This window comes from Mesoplodon mirus (assembly GCF_964341445.2).
Source record: "Mesoplodon mirus genome assembly, chromosome: 13".
NCBI classification, from domain to species: Eukaryota; Metazoa; Chordata; class Mammalia; order Artiodactyla; family Ziphiidae; genus Mesoplodon; species Mesoplodon mirus.
The window spans coordinates 8,819,589-8,836,796 of record NC_138989.1 but is presented as its reverse complement, the minus strand read 5'-3'; the positions used below and the strand labels follow the sequence as shown (position 1 = coordinate 8,836,796).

At 37.9% G+C, this 17,208-nt stretch overlaps 3 protein-coding genes across 4 annotated transcripts in view; 1 reads left to right on the top strand and 2 right to left on the bottom strand.

The window, feature by feature from the left end:
- RAD9B (RAD9 checkpoint clamp component B) overlaps positions 1-754 on the bottom strand; it is a gene marked incomplete at its 3' end in the record, with an annotated part of 30,589 nt that extends 29,835 nt beyond the window's left edge. The window contains exon 1 of the mRNA XM_082641374.1: positions 703-754. Within this exon, the coding sequence (XP_082497500.1) occupies positions 703-739 (37 nt within the window). The 5' untranslated portion in view covers positions 740-754. The remainder of the gene's footprint in view (positions 1-702) is intronic.
- A 2,311-nt stretch (positions 755-3,065) lies between these two features.
- VPS29 (VPS29 retromer complex component) lies at positions 3,066-8,352 on the top strand. The gene is given in 6 exon segments (XM_082641383.1): positions 3,066-3,090; positions 3,093-3,134; positions 3,137-3,153; positions 5,402-5,593; positions 7,358-7,593; positions 7,846-8,352. Coding segments are annotated over 6 exon segments (615 nt in total). The 5' UTR covers positions 3,066-3,080; the 3' UTR covers positions 7,964-8,352.
- Positions 8,353-8,488: 136 nt separating this feature from the next.
- On the bottom strand, positions 8,489-17,091 carry FAM216A (family with sequence similarity 216 member A). Of its 2 annotated transcripts, none has more exons than XM_082641382.1 (7): positions 16,624-17,091; positions 15,230-15,270; positions 13,382-13,503; positions 12,010-12,155; positions 11,761-11,925; positions 11,123-11,205; positions 8,489-9,988 (listed from the first exon to the last, which is right to left on the bottom strand). In XM_082641382.1, the coding sequence occupies exons 1-7, from the start codon at positions 16,713-16,715 to the stop codon at positions 9,870-9,872; spliced, it is 768 nt and encodes a 255-aa protein (XP_082497508.1). In that variant the 5' UTR covers positions 16,716-17,091; the 3' UTR covers positions 8,489-9,869. The 2 variants fall into 2 exon arrangements, with proteins under 2 accessions (XP_082497508.1, XP_082497507.1); XM_082641381.1 differs by having other exon boundaries at positions 11,761-11,944; positions 12,026-12,155; positions 16,624-16,946.
- Positions 17,092-17,208: the final 117 nt, after the last annotated feature.

Here is a 17,208-nt window from a genome sequence, read left to right as displayed (position 1 = left end):
TAGAAGTCGTCAACACAGGGGAAGCCGGCTGCAACACAAGATGCCTTTCAATAATCACTTTCAGGTTATGATCTGTACGACCATTACTTTTCTAAATAGAGACTTTCTGGAGTAACTTTCATGTTTAAAGTACCATTTACAATAAACAATAGTTCTTATACATTCCCATTCATTACTGAGCTCTTTACCTGCATTTTATTCCTACAATAAACCCTATAATGAAGATGCTGTTACTATTCTCATTTTACAGATGAGAAAACTGAGCCCTGAAGTGATTCCGTGGCTTGTCCCAGGTCATACATTAAAAATGCTAGAATTTGGGGAAAAAAACAGGTTTATGCTTTTTTCTCATGGCACTAAAATACTTCCACTGTCCAAGCATTGTCTTTCCCAACTTTCCACACAGTTCTTATCGTCCCAAGTTTGAAGCTGCCCTTCCAATATCTGTCCGGATAGTGCAACTTCATTTTATGGACACCTATGAATATAAGTATTGTGCATAAATAAAAGCAGATGGGCCGTCATTCGCCCCTCAGAAGCTAACAGGACCCTGGGTGGGTGGGTGCCGGCCGTGGCCAGGCCTTGTGTCCTCAGCCCCTAGGCAGAAAGACAAAGGTCAAGAACCTAGACGATGGTGGAAACTTCCCCATGAACCCCAGGCTTTCCCTTTTCTACAGAGAAAGGCAAAAAAGGCCTCTGCACCTTTCACCTGACTGCCATTCATCCCGCACTTCAGCATGGCTGCAATCCCTAAAAAAGTCAGTCACTCTGCGCGCCTCAGCTCGAGGGCCCCAGGTGCCCGGATGTTGCCCGCGCTTTTGGAAACTTCGCGATCTTGGCCACCGCCCCACCACAATTTCCCAAAGAACAACTTCGCTTTACGGCGGAGAAGGGCCTATGCGGGCCCCCGTAGAGCTGTCTCTCGCCGCCTTCTCTTTTCATTGGTTGTGAGCGAGGTGGGCGGGTCGTCTAGGCGTCTGAGGAAGAGAGGGCGGCGGCGGTTGTGGTGACTGAGCGGAGCCCAGTGACAGGATGGTGAGAGCGGCAGCTGCGGCGACCGAGGCCTGCCTCTCGGTTGGGGTGCTGCGTCGTTGGGAGACGCTGGGAGTCTCTGGGCGAGGGCTTAAGCGTTCCCGGAGGCCGTGGCGGGCGCGGCCGGTGCCCGGGCCTGGGGAAAGACAAGGGAGGAAAGAGAGCGGCCACCTCTGGGTGCGGCCAGCCCTGGCCTCGCAGCCCAGCCCCAGGAGCCACAGACGACGTCCGGGGCGGGGGGTGGAAAGGGTCCCTTTCAGCTGCTGCTTCTGTCACGAGCTCCTCACGCCCGAGCCGGGGAAGGCCTTTGGGCCTGTGCCTCGAGCGTCCCAGAGAAAGGAGCACGGGAACTCCGCCGTTTCCAGACATTTCCTTGCTCCTTTCGCGCAAAAAGCACCTCCCGCTAGTAGGTAACCCACCGGTTACCACCCCCATGTGGCGAAAGCTGGCTTCTCAGAGGCAAAACGGGAAGAAGCAAGCACAATTCGCTACCCATTTGAGTTTGCTGTCTAGAGAAAGGGAATAAGAACTATTCCCTTCGCCCCTGAAATAACATGCAGCTGCCATTGAAATGTGGCAGTGGGCCCTGAAAAGGACTGGGTTTAGCTTTTAGGGTTGCTGGAACTACTTCCTCAGGCCGCCGCGAGCCTTTAGAGCAGGATTCTTTAATGGTTTTCGAACTCGTTGAAATGGTTTGGAAATTTTACGTTTTGGAACGTTTTTCTGGTGAAAGGGCCATTGTTGGCAGCAAGGAGTAGTTTGGGAAGCTTTACCTCATTCGTCCATCAGATTGCCCCAGATCATCCCCTCACCCCCAGTAGGTCGGTACCCTAAGACCTGCCTACGTGAAAACTCGGGAACTGCTGCCAGAGAGGGCTAATAGCGGTAATCAGATTTTCAAAGTGCCCTTGACCCCCTACAAAGTGAAGAACGGTTTTAAAAGAATTTCTGATGATCTTGGTATTTGTGTTGGTGAAGAGACTTCTCTGATGAACATCCATTGCATTTTTAAGATGATCGTGATTCTATGACCAGCAGTCTTTAAGGTGCCTTATAGACGTGACAGCCAAAGATTCATGGTCTCTGGTTCTTTAGCTTCTTTATGTATGTTAGAGACTTTAATCCCACTTTTGATTTTTGCTTCTAAACAGACTCCAGATTAGAGTAGTCCAGTTTACAGTAATTTTGAGACAGTTATCCCTGGGAGAAGATGAAATTACCTGACATGATTTCTATATTAATGTTTCTGAGGTTTTTTTGAGAGGTGAACACTTTTTCAGGGTAGTTGTACTGAAGTATCACTTTTCATGTGAAATAGAACTGGGCAAAATTTAGAGTTAGTCGATTCTTTTACAATTAAAAGCATTTTATTTGGCAAAAGAGACCAGAAATGTTCAATATACAGTAGTATCCAGAGTCTATGGGCAGCAAATTCAAGTGTGGGGAAAGTCCAGATTTAGCTGGAGGAAGGTGTCTGCTTTTATCATCCAGTACATCCAATACTTGATAATGTATTCATAGTGCTGTGTTAGATCTTCTGTACAAAATGACCTAGCTGCAGCATAATTTTCCAACTACTAGAATTTTAAACATAGGAGGATTAAAATCAGTATACTTGAAGAATAATTAGTCCCAAAGGATCCAGAAAATGTTAGCTTTCATTTAAGCTATTGCTGATGAATTTTCCAAATAAAATTCTAAACATTTGTTATAAAGCAGAAACTAATAAATAAATAAATAAATAAATAAATAAATAAAAAATTAAAAAAAAAAATTCTAAACAGAACAGGAAACAAAACGGATGGGAGTCAAAGTGGCGAATGAGATTAGGAAAAGTAGAAAAAATTTTAAGTGTGTGTGTGTGAGAGAGAGGGATATTTAATAGTACAGCAAATGGTTCTTTTGGTATTGTTTTGAGCAAAGCTGATTTTTAACATTTTCTTTCATAACACTCAGAAATCATTAACAGTTGTTTGCATATTCATTCGATGAGTTTTTTGTTCTTTTTTTGGTTTGTTTCTTTTCGTTGCTTTCTTTTAACATTGGTCATGTTTCACCCTTTTTTTTTTTCATTCCCCTGTCTGCAATCAACTTCTTCATTCCACTAAGGCTGGGCACAGAGTAAGTTTCTTCTCTTAGCTCCTACTAACAATGGTGGTTGGGTGCTGTTACTGGGATTTCACCCTTTTATGTCTATCAAATAGGAAGTAACCAAATTCCTATGCTTTGATTAGGTTGGTTCTTTATTTGAATTTAACAAGACTGCCATTTCCAGGATCTTTTGCTGTCTTAAAAGACTCTGTAATCTATGTCTAACCTGAGCTGTCCAAAGTGTGGAATTTGGGCAAAGACACTGCTCAAAGTATGGTATTTGTTACGTGACACTATTCCCCCTATAACTTAAAAAGCTGCAGGAAATCAAAGTCCTAGTAAGGATCCTTACTAATTTGAAGTAGTTTCTGTGTGGCCATTCATAGTTATATCTTTAGACTGCTAATAGTCTAGGTACACTTGGGCATAATCCTCAGTGCATTATAGAATTTAGGTCATAGATCATTATAAAGTATCATGTCTTACTAATGTTCGTTCTGCCACATTCAGATTGAACAGCTCATTCATTATTAGGCCCAAACATTTTCAACCTGTTATAGACATATACCCTTAATTTATGAGTTTGAGGTTCTTTTTTTTTAATATAGAAATCTATTTTTTTACCTTTTTCTCTAATGCCAGCTTCCCACATTAACTATGTACTTCAATCCATATCTGAAGGGATCCCCCTCTAAAGATGAAGATTATTCTATCTCCAGGTACTTTTGTATTGATTATCACTGAGGGTGGAAACTATGTGGTGGTTTTTAGTTTTATAGATGTTTTGTCCACTAAGATCTGGATTGAAACAATATGTCATTGAGCAAATACCAGCTGAAACTACTCTTTGTAAAGAAGCTTATTTAATAATTTCTTTTAAAGTGAGCTAGTTTTGTAACCTTGTGTTACCTCAGTTACTTTATATCCTGATAACATTTCCTTTCCTTTGTAATCATTTTGATATTTGTTGCAAGATGAATCAAGCTTACTGTGGTAATAATTTTAATTTTACACATTTTAGTTTTGATTAATTTCAACTTACAAAGTCTGTAGTGGCCAAACTTTGCTGTTTATCCTGTTTTAAATATTCAATGTTTTCTTTGGTAATATTAAAGAATAGTCATGCGTTCTTTAGAACCAGTTAAAGGGCATGTACATTTATGGATGAGATGTCTGTGTGGGAAAGCATCCTGTCATAGAATGAAGGTGCTTATACTGTCTGCAGCCATACCACCCTGAACGCGCCAGATCTCGTCTGAAGGTGCTTATACCAGTGGACATGGAGAAATTGATTCTCTTGTCCTTTGGAGGGCGAATACTATTTTTAAATGATCTTTTTGACATTATTGTGTTAAATGGTGTATATAGTCAAATCTTGAAATTTTAAAATTAAAAATCTGCAGGATTGAGGTTTTTTAATTCTTTTATTTTTATATGCAGAATTTGTTTTTGTCATTGAGATTGTTCCAATTCTAAACCACCTCCTGCTGAATTCATCACTTATTTAGCTGATCTCTCTTTTTTTTAATGCTCTAATGCACAGGAAAGATTGATATGTTATTTTAAGTTTGGGAACTAAACTGAGGATACATAGGCAATTTAATCTAGACAAAAATATGACAGTCAGGATTTCTAATGATGAAGGAAAGAGAAGATAAAAAAATTATAGTTCAGAAGCACATGTTTGCCCTATTGAAACTCTTTGCAACATAGGCTGTTTTTATTCCCCTGCAATGTATAGTTAATATTTTAAGTAACAAATATTGTAAATTTTGGCTACTGTCCCTCCAAATAGTTGTCAGTCTAGTAAATTATAGAATTAACTTTTTTTCCTCTATCATTATAATTTTAACCATTCTTTTTATTAACATCCCTGGAATCAATATATGATGTTTTACATTAAAACTGCAGAAATGTGAATTACCATATCAAATTCCATAGGGCCCAGTAGTATATTTTTCATTTTTCAGTTTTTTTGAGTGTAATTTATAGGTCTCTAAATGAATCGCTTTAGAAAGCTTGATTTTATTCTTGATAAATAGAATGATTACCTGTATTGTGTGTACACCTATTTATGACCAAAATAAACTAAGATTGATTTAGAATCATATGTGTGTTTGTTTAAGTGGTCATGATAGGAACTGTGTGAATAACTTCTGCTCTTATGGGCTTTGGAATCTCTGATTAGTTTAATTTAAAAGAGGACTTATGGGAGGAGAATATCTTGTTTTGAAATCATGTTTAACATTACACCTTTTCTCACCTTGACACTTTAAAGTTGGTGTTGGTATTAGGAGACCTGCACATCCCACACCGGTGCAACAGTTTGCCAGCTAAATTCAAAAAACTGCTGGTGCCAGGAAAGATTCAGCACATTCTCTGCACTGGGAACCTTTGTACCAAAGAGAGTTATGACTATCTCAAGACTCTGGCTGGTGATGTTCATATTGTGAGAGGAGACTTCGATGAGGTGATGTACTTCCCTTTCCCTTCCCAAATATTTCCTTTCCTTTTTTTTTTTCCTGTTGTGTTGATTATATATTAATTAAATATTTCCTTTTCTTGATTTTTATATATATAAGGTTTATTTTTGAGACCAGAGTTTCTCAACTGGTAAGGTTTGTTTTGCTTTTTTTTTTTTTTAAGTTTTCCAATGTAAAATTATTGCACATACCCCTCCCTTACAGTTTGAAAATCACTGATTTTAGACTACTTAATAAACATATTACATACTTGTTCTAATTAAATTGACATGGTTTTGTCACTATTTTTTGTAGTACTATCATTTAGTTTATAAAGTTTCTGTCAGGAACTTACCCCGCCACCACCTCTGTTACCCAAGGTACTTATCACTTTACTGTGTTCCAGCTTCCTGACTCTATCCTTGCTCCCTCCACAGTTTATTCTCCATGTAGCAACCAGAGTGATCCTTTTTAGGTGAAGTAAGATTACATCACTTCTCTGCTGAAAACCCTGCCATGGCTCCCTATCTCAAAGGTTAACTATAAATAGGCATGAGGGAGTTTTGAGGAGGGGATAGATTTTTCTATATCTTGCTGTGGCAGTGCTTACACAACTGTATGCATTTGTCAAAACTCCTTGAATTGTACACCAAAAAGGGTAATTTTCCTGTACGTAAATTTTACCTCAATAAACCTAACTTTAAAGAAAAAATAAGGAGTTCTGGAGTTCCAACTTTGCCCATTAATTAATAATGAGATTTTAGGCAAGTTACATCCTCTTTCTTAGTTCCCTACTATGTAAATATGACTGGAATAGATGATTTTTAAGACCCCTGACAGTGCTAACATTGTATGACCTAGCTTAATAAACCTGATTCTAGTATGAAAATTTTATTTTTTATTCCTGGGAATATAAGCTTTTTCATAAACTATTTAAATTCATTGGTGCTTTTTTTTTTTTGGTGTTAAGTTTGAATAAACTAGAGGTGGCATGAAAGTGAAAAGTGGGGTGGGGGGATGAGAAGGGAAGGGGCAAACATCTTGTCAATAATTCGAGTGTGTGTTTGCCATTTGTTAAAAATATATTAGGGGTTCTGTTTATGATATGCTAAAGATAGTTTCGGTAGCAAGAATTAAATTTTTTGCTTGACCCTGGAGCCATACTACCAGGGTTTGGATCTTGGCTCAAACACTTAATAACGTGTGCTCCTAGGCAAGTTATTTTAACTTCTCTGTGCCTCAGTTTCCTCATCCATAAAATGGGGGTCATAATAGAACCTACCTCTTAGGATTGTTTGTAATTATTACATAGGTTGATATTTATAAACTTCTTAGAATAATGCCTGGTTCATACTAAGTGCTACATAAGTTTAACTATCATTATTATTTTAAGCCATCTAGGTAACTATTAAAGCCTGGGATATAATTTGAACATATCCTAGCTTACAGGTCATATTCCTTGGATTCTTAAATAGAGGAAACATAAATTTGGGGGAATTATCCTCTACAGAAAGCCGAAAAGAACTCATATTCTATAAAAATAAACTCAACAAAGGGATTGCGTGATAAGTTCCAGTTTACCTAAAGTAAATTATGTTTTGAGCACTGTTGCAGCCTTAGAGATTGAGAAGAAATCAAATATTTAACAAATATGTTGGTTGTGGAGCACTGTAGTAAAACACCCATATGAGATTGAATATTTAAGAAGGTTATTTTTTAAACCTCTATGTCTCTAAAATATTTGTTTTTCTTATGTCTATTTCATATTTTAGAATCTGAATTATCCAGAACAGAAAGTTGTAACTGTTGGGCAGTTCAAAATTGGTTTGATCCATGGACATCAAGTTATTCCATGGGGAGATATGGCCAGCTTAGCCCTGTTGCAGAGGCAGTTTGATGTGGATATCCTTATTTCAGGACACACACATAAATTTGAAGCATTTGAGCATGAAAATAAATTCTACATTAATCCAGGTTCTGCCACTGGAGCATATAATGCCTTGGAAACGTGAGTAGTATGCAATTTGGGAATTTGGGGGTTTCATAAAGTTAATAATTGTACAAGTGACATTTCATAAAAGAGAAATGTGATTATTTAAATAATTATAGCCTTTTTGGCAATCTTCTATTGGTGATTATTCTTTTTAATATGTCTAACAACCAGATTTCTCCTTGAATCCAAATTGTCATCCTAAATTGAAATTTATAGTGCTACTGCTTTTTAGTACAAAACACTGACATTATTTATATTTTCTTCCAGAAACATTATTCCTTCATTTGTGTTGATGGACATCCAGGCTTCTACAGTTGTCACTTATGTGTATCAGCTAATTGGAGACGACGTGAAAGTAGAACGAATTGAATACAAAAAATCTTAAAGTGAGGCGTGTCCTGATGATGTTTCTGTTGGGCTTTTTTTTTTTTTTTCATTCCCCTGCTCAACTCAAGTAATTAAATGTTTAAGAGCCACAAAATTGTATCACTTTTATAATATTTTGCAGTAAAATGTAATCTCGTCTTCTGTTAATACAATGTTCTAAGCTTCTTGTAAACTATAAGATTATATTTAGTTTAAGTATATGATTTCTATGAAACAACATCCACCACACAGTAAATGGTCACATGTTAAGAAAAATTTATCCTTGTAAATATCTTCATAGTTGATATTTGGAACTTTACTACCAAAGTAGTGCATGAGGAGAAAGAATCTAGATTTTCTTGTATACATTCTTCTCTTCTCCAGTAATAAACAGTTACCTTTCATTTATACTTTCTTGATAAACTATTTTAATTTTTAAAAATTATGAAAATAAGAGGCCAAATGAAACTGCAGGCAAGTGTTACAGTGATAAGGTAGATGAGATGACCTTTCAGAGCTCTTTCTTAAAACGTTCTAGGTGTTAATGTTGGACTCAGATTTTATTAACTAAATAGAATACCATATTGACATAGTAAATCATCAGTGATTCTTCAGACTGTTGCTTTTAAGTGCACTATTCTTCATGTTTTAACAACAAAAAAAATTTTTTTTAACACTACTATTTAATTTGAAAAGATACGTGCACTCCAGTGTTCATAGCAACATTATTTACAATTGCCAAGATATGAAAACAACCTTAGGGTCCATCAACAGAAGAGTGGATAAAGAAGATGTGGTGTGTATGTGTGTGTGTGTATATACACACATACATACATACGTACATACACAGTGTAATATTACTCAGCCATAAAAAAGAGTGAACTTTTGCCATTTGCAACAATATGGATGGACTTGGAGGGCATTATGCTAAGTGAAGTAAGTCAGATAGAGCAAGACAAATTACTGTATGATATCACTTATATGTGGAATCTAAAAAATAAACTAGTGAATATAACAAAAAGAAAACAGATGTAGAGAACAAACTAGTGGTTACCAGTGGGGAGAGGGAAGTGGGGAGAGGCAAGATAGGGTAGAGGATCAAGAGATACAAACTATTATGTATAAATAAATAAGCTACGAGGATATATTATACATCACAAAGAATATAGCCAATATTTTACAATAACTATAAATGGAGTATAACCTTTAAAAATTGTGAATCACTATGTTGTACACCTGCAACTTACATAATATTGTATATCAACTATACCTCAAAAGAAAGTTAAAATTTAAAAAAATAAAATTTTAAAACACTAATGTTCTAAAACATTTAGAAGGCAAGCACACTAGAGCAAAAATGTAATGTGAACAATCCTTTCATTAATACAACTATTCCCAACTTAAATCTAGTTTGAGAGTCCAAGTCGCAATTTTCATAAGATAGGGCAAATTGATATTTCCATTTTTAACTTGTGTTCAAGCAGATAATATTTATTGAGCAAGCCAGGATGTTACCTCTATCATGCTATTCTATATCAGGATATTAAGAGTTTTCCTCAGCCTGATCTGAAAAATATTTCCAGGATATTCTAATGTTGCTATTTTAGGACTTATTGTAAACAGAAAAAGAATTATACAATGTATTTGTCAGATTTAAAGAAGAATAATTCAGTTTTAGGTGACAAGAAAAATTTTAATTGTATCTAGCTAGGACTACACGCATATATTTCACACAAATTTTATTACACAAAATATCATTGGTACATGGAACTATACATCAAACCATTTACATGGTAGTAAAAGTTTCTGAACAAACTAAAATTACTTAATGACTTAGTGGTGAATAACAATACTGAATGTAGAGAGAGGACACAATTCACAATCCCTTCCCCCCACCTTTGGCACATCACCAATACTCAAGATTGTCAAGTTAGCATCAGATGTTCTCCCTGTTCTTCAATTGACATTGATTGCATACACTTATTTAGCAAATCGTCTTCCTTTTTTTCTTCATTCATGTACGATTCAGAATCATTTGTAGAAACTGAAGGAAAAAATAAGAGTTTATAATGTCTGTTTTGGAAATAAAGTATTTCATCCTGAAAATTGAGATTTGTGTACAAGAACAACCTTCAAAATGACCTACTTTTTTAATAAGCCTTTGGCAAAAACAAATTGCAATTTTCAAAATTTAATTATCTCCCTCTCCCCCTAAATCTCTTATTTTTAAAAATAAGATGCCCAGTACTGTATTCTAACCAAGTTATTGTATAGCAAATTCTCTGTTACTAAGTCCTATTTTCCCATTGCTTTTCAAAATCTTTTGACTGGGGGAAGTTATAGCTTCAGTATTCTCTGTTTTCCTTAAGTTCCTTCTCATTTCTTTTCTCTTGGGGGACCATGGGGACTTCTCCTCTATCTGTGGTTGCCTCCAGCCGTTCTTTTTGGAACCAGACTTACCTTCTCCCCTGCCATTTCCCTCATTTCTTGGACAGGCATATGGTACGGTACTTAGAGCAGAGCTGAGTGGTGCTGTCATACAGCAGTGGGATATGGGTTCAGTTTTCTACCAACTTCCCTACTCACTGTGGTAGTAACTAGGAAATTATTTAACTTCCACTTAATCCTTTACACTTTATCGATATTCTGAGGAATATTTCTGAGCATTCAGTCTTTCTCTTGCCTTTTTCATTTTGTGATATTCTGTACTTGTGGTAGAAGGATCCTTTATGCTGATCCTTCCCAAATGTGGATTTGTCTGAGTTGCTCTGTAAAATTTTGATAATAATAATTGGTTTGTTTCCACTGGTTTGAATATTAAACAAAATGGTATAGGTGATATAGCCCTTTGTTAACTATTTGATTCTATACAAAATATTGCTGTCTGGGGACTTCCCTGGTGGTCCAGTGGTTAAGACTCCCCACTTCCACTGCAGGGGGAATGAGTTCGATCCGTGATCAGGGAAATAAGATCCTGCATGCAGGAGTCCCTGAGCAGTGTGTTTTTTTAAATGAAAGCAGAAATCGATTTCATGTTTAGTTTTGTTTGGAGCAATATAAGCAAGTCACATTCTAAATTTTTTTAATGTCTTCTCTAATAGAAATGGAACTGTATTGGGTTTAATATTTTTTAGCATGACATCTTTAAAAATGCATATATTAAGAATTCCACATTTACCTGACTGCATGAACAGTCTGCCTGGTTTTCCCAAAATCTTCAGTGACTTACATCTTGTTTTAGATGCATATCCAGTTTTTAAACTGTAAGAAAGAGAAGCAACTTAATTGGAACCAGCACAGTGAACAGCTACCAAATGCATGCGGAAGACCATATAAATTCTTTTTATTAAGCTGCCGACATCACCAAAGAGACCCTTTCAGACCCTGAATTCTCCTGTGACATACTAACCCTGAGATGCAAAGCTAATGATTGTAGCGCAGGTTGAATAATTGGGCATCTTAATCTCTTTTTTTCCTTTTTCCTTTTTTGTTTATAGTATTCCCCTGTGCATAAGCCACCATATGCTTCTCCTTTTAGAAGTGTTTGTATTTTAAGTTTGAGTGGGAATCATTTAAAAGGGCAGTCTTCCATATCTTTAGCTGATCGAAATTTTTACAATTCCATAAAGTTCTAAAAACAGTAGCATATCCCAGTCAGCTCAGTAAAGAGACTATAAGATAGCATTCTTTTGTGCTTTTTGTCCAACCTATTCTGAATTTAACAAAGTGAACATATTGGGGAACACAAGATTTAATGTCATTTAGCTCAAATAAAATTGAGGGGTACATTTTTCTCTTAAAGAGTAGGAAACAAACCCTTCTTTGTTTCTCACTGGTCGCCAAAGGGAATGCTGTATGATCATCTCAGGTGCAGATGCAGCTGCAATGTTAGAAGGCCCCGAGTCCTCTCTCTCCAGCTGGTGTCGCCATGTAGTGCAGGGGTGATGCTGCTTATGTGAGTAACGAGAACTGCAGTGGTTCCTGTGATGAGTGAGGACACCTGTCACACAAATCACCTCTGTTAGAACACCCTCTTGTTTCGTGTGAGAACTAGTGAGAAACTACCTGGAGGTGCACCTGCCTGGTTTTTGTGAGCTGTGCTGGGTCACATGCGTGTACTGCCTCTTCATTAACATCCTCAGATAGTTTGCATTATAGATCTTAGCAATGCTGCACAGGTAACGCTTCTGGCCTAAGGTGAGGTCTGGATGCTAGAAGACAAAACAAGATTTATAGGCTGCACTGTAGAACAGAGGTTGGCAATATTCCATATCTGAAAGGACAGAATGTTCATTTGGCCAAAAAACTAAGAGAGAAAGATATGGCCATTTAAACAGTACAAGTGACTCTGTTTGCCATTTCCACTCAAGTGATTCAGATGCCCATTGGGTTTGAGAAACACTGCCCTAGAAGAATAAGGAAAGTGTGAATCTGCTGTCTGTCAATGAATCTTAGTTCCCATGTGCCTCTCAGTGAGTGTAGGCATCTTGCCTTCTGAATATGATGTTTGAGGTGGTACCTCAAAAGTGGTACCTAAAAGCAACACAATTACTCTAGTCTTAGAAACAGTCTTTTCTAGCACCAGAAGAATAACTCTCCGTGTTGGACAGACTGAGGGTAGTCTGTTGGTCTCTCATATAAGTAATTTTTTTTTGGCCGTGCCTAGCGGCATGTGGGATCTTAGTTCCTGACCTGGGATCAAACCCGTGCCCCCTGCAGTGGAAGTGTGGCATCTTAATCACTGGACCACCAGGGAAGTCCCAGTCATATAAGTAATTTTGACTAAGATTTTCACTGTACTTGCTCATTTTAGAAATTAACGCTCACCTAAAATGCAGGACTCCATTATATATGCATGTGTATATACATACAAACACGAGATTTACTGAACTGAATAGATAATAAATACAGAGAAAATTTTAAATGTTGGTCAGAAATAACTTATCAGTTTGCACAGATCTTTAGTAACCCGAATTTACATTGCTCTAGAGAGGGTACTTCTGCCAGCTATGATCTTTAATGGGTAATACAGGTCAACAATTATGAAGTGTTTATTGCCATTTTCTTTACTTACTTGCTTTTAATTTTGTAGTCCTTGAGCAAAATCTTTATGAGGTTGGGTTTCTGTCTCTAGAGTGGAACTTTCCTCAAGCATCTTTGTGCTTGGCACTGAGCTTCCTGAGTAAAGGTATATTAGATCCAAAGTATCATAAAACCCTGAAAGAACTCTTATGATAGGGAATCTATAATGATAAAATCCTTGCATTCACTCATGAGTTTACCCAGCAGATACTTATGGACTCCTAGACAATGTGCTGGGTGTACTTGTCTTCCACAGTGCCTTACCCTCTAACTAGCTTATCTTCAATAAAAAGTTCATCTCTGAATACAAAGACTATTGGTATTTAAATAAAGTATTGGTATTTGGTTAGCATACCTTTAGAAAGGATGTCTCTGTCATTGACTTAGGGATGTGAATTGTTTGAACTTGAGGCGTTTTCCATAACTCTTGCAGCTTGGTTATGTGTGAGTTCATTTTGGGTCCATCTTTGAATCTATCTGTAGACAAGGACATTATTATGTGAATTTCATGAGCAAAGATCAGTTTAACAAATTAATTATTAAGATCCATCTATTTACATGTGTCATTGATTATCCTGGAATACCAGTATGAGTCAGACTGTTAAATCTGAAGAGACATTATAATATGCCATTTGCTTTTAGAGCACACAAAAATCTAAGATATTTATAAATATTTACTATATATAATGATATATAATCATTACATATGGACAAAATTATTTTGAACTTAGCTGAGATGCAAAATGTTGACAGTAACTTATTTCTTTAGTTTATTGTATGTCAGACCATACTAAACAGGAATATACATGCAGGATTTGTGCTTTAAAGATTTTCAAAAATATTTTATTCATTTGCCTTCAGTATATAGTTTCGAAATTCTATTCTGCATTAGACTCAAGATAGAATAACACACATTTTATCCCTTTAATGAGGCAGTGTTAAAATGAAGAGCTTTAGGGACTTCCCTGGTGGCGCAGTGGTTAAGAATCTGCCTGCCAATGCAGGGGACCCGGGTTCAATCCCTGGTCCGGGAAGATTCCACATGCTCTGCAACAAGAGAAGCCATCGCAGAGAAACCCATGCATGGCAGGAAAGAGTAGCCCCCGCCCGCCGCAACTAGAGAAAGCCCACGTGCAGCGACAAAGACCCAGCACAGCCATAAATAAATAAGTTAATTAATAATTTTTTTAAAAAGAGACACTGCCATCAAGGTGGTTTCATCTTCTAAAAAAATAAAATAAAATAATAATAATAATAGTTAAACGCAACAAACAACCCAACTGAAAATCGGCAAAGGGCTTGAATAGACTTTGGATGTCTTCAAAGAAGATCTACAAATGGCTAATAAACACATGAAAAGATGCTCACTACCACTAATGATTAGGGGAATGCAAATCAAAATCACAATGAGGTATCAGTTCATACCCATAAGGATGACTATCATCAAAAAAACAGAAAACAAGTGTTAGCTGGGATGTGGAAAAATTGGACGCCTGCGCACTGCTGGTGGGAATATATTGAATAAAATGATGCAGCTGCTGTGGAAATAGTATGGTGGTTCCTCAAAAAAAGCAAGCAATTGCCATATGATTCAGCAATTCCATTCTAAAACAATCACATGTATATAAAATAAATAGTGATATATATATATATATATATATATACACGCAGATATGTGTGTGTTTTTCCTAGGTAACTGTAAGGACTATAAATTTTCCAAGGAAAAGCAAAGTGAATTCAGGTTTATATATCATTGAATTGAAATTGCTCCCCTCAAAAAACTAGTGAGAGGTCTTGGGGGCCTGTCTTAACCTCTTACCTCCAGCAGCTCTATCCTTTACTTCAAGTGAGAGGAAAATAGCAGCACTGAGAAATATTTTATGTTCTTTGAAGTTGAACAATTTAGAATTTTTTCCTTCAACCTGTGTATAAACCCCAGGTTGTGTTCTGTCCTTTTCAACCAACATCAGTTATAAACACAGTTCTTTTCAGATTCACTGCAATTTTGAAGTACTCGTTTGATGTGAGATATCTTAACAGGAGACAAAGAACCTGCTGGATTGTTGTTTGAAAATCTTAAAGAGTTTACCAAGGATGCTAATGAAGACTTTTTAAAATTCCATTGTGTGAGTAGTTATAGCAAAACTGGCTTCTCTGAGCCATATTATTGATACATATTATCTTCTTTATACGCTCTACTCACCAATACCTTTGGAATTCTGGTAATAAGGATATCCAGCTGATCTGTTTAAAAAAAAAAGAGATGTAAATAATATGTAATAATTGACGGCTTTATAAGCATTAAAGAAAGCATTTTAAATGAAAAAAGGACAGTATTGCAGATGCTTTTTACTTTTCATGTTTCCATCAGATAATAATGTCTTGCAAATCTTCTCCTGTAATTCTGGTTATATCCTAATGACTCCAGGCTTCTTCAGAGTGGGTTATCTGAGATTTTTACCATTCTGTAAAGGATTTACTTTAAGCCAGATTTGGCTTTACTTTTATAGCCACCTAATCTAATTCCTACACCGAGCTCAATAAAGTTGTCTGGGCTTCTGTGCTATCCATGATATTTTCTTCCTTATTTTTAATAAAGTAATTTATTGTATGTAATTTAAGGTGAACTGGAACTGATAAGTTGGTCTGGAATGTTTCTAATTTTGTACAAGTTCATTTTTTCTTTTCTCAAATTGACAAACACTCCCTTTTTCCTCTTCCTGCAATTTATTCAATGACCAGGAATTCATTGATCCCCTGAGATACTGGGATCCAGAACTTTGCCAAGCGCTGTGACGAACAGCAAAGAAACACACAACCCCATCCTATCTTTAGAAGTCCTCAATCCACAAATACATTTTTTTTTTTTTTTAAAGATGGCCATGGGTGCAGCAGGAGCCATGACAGTGTGCTTGAGAGGAACACCGGGCAATTCTCACTTTTAGGGAATAACTCATGCAAGGGATGAGGAGATACTGCCCCCAGCAGTAACTTCAGCAACTAATTGTCTTCAGCATCCAGGAAATAATAGTAAAAGCCTGCTCAAAATGAAATAGGAACTACTGGGTGAAGAAAATGTTAAAATCAAGGTGTCTCTAAGATTCAGAGTCATCTGTCTCATTACAGATTATGAATCCCAATTTGACATAAAGGTGGCTAATGTCACACACAGGGAAATGATTTGACTTGGAAGCGCTTCTTTGAACCTCTGTTCCCTTGGTGCCCCCCAACCCCCCAACCCCACCCCGCCAACCCCTTTTTTGTAGAAGTACGTTGACCAGACCGCAAAATGTCCAGCAGGTTTCGTAGCGCCCCCTCGGGCAGAAGAGGCACCCAGGCGACTGTCGCAGTCACCGCGTTTAGTCAGTCATTGCACCAACCCTCCTCCTAAGCTTCCCTCAGAAGCCCTTCCCCTAAACTGAGTCGGCTTCCATATTTCCCATCGCAGCCACAACAAAGCTTCTCTCTTCCTCTCACTTCAGTACATTGGGGACCAGTCTACTGGAGCAGCCTGCTCCTACCCCCTCCTCTACCCGGGGATCACGACCCGGGGCTGATCGCCATCTTCCCAAACCCCTCAGGGCCCCGCAGCCTCACCCGCCGCCGCCACCCTCGGCCCTGGCCACTGTGGGCGGCTCTGTGGAAGAACTGCACTCCGTCCACTCGGACACTGGACCCTGGCCGGGCATCTCCTCCCGGGTGCCCTGACCGCGAGCTATGTGCGCGAGAAGCTTTCCCCTTTCCCCTCCCCTGTCAGCACGCGTGCCTCAGGCAGGGCGATACTGGGGGTGAAGAGGCAGACGCCGGATTCTAGCCCCCTCCGATGAAGTCCGGACACTGCCCGAACAGCTTCGGGAGAGCGAGGAGGGCAGATCCACGATCCTGGAGTTAAGTTGGGGGAGGGGCGGGAGTCCTTTAGTTGATTGAGCGTTTGTACGTTTGCATCTTTTTGTGGAAGGGATGCGTCACGGAAAGGAAGTATACCTTCCCTCTAAAACGGAAGGTGCTTTCCACCTCAGTATCCAGATCCTCTGCAAATTTGTAAATCTCGAGGGTCACCATATAGGTCAAACATCAGTACGCAAATAAAGGACCAAAGCACGCGGCTGAGGGATGCAGAGTGTTACGGTTGTCCGTTATCACCAAGGCAACCAGACCTCGCCAGAATCCCAACCGTCTTTT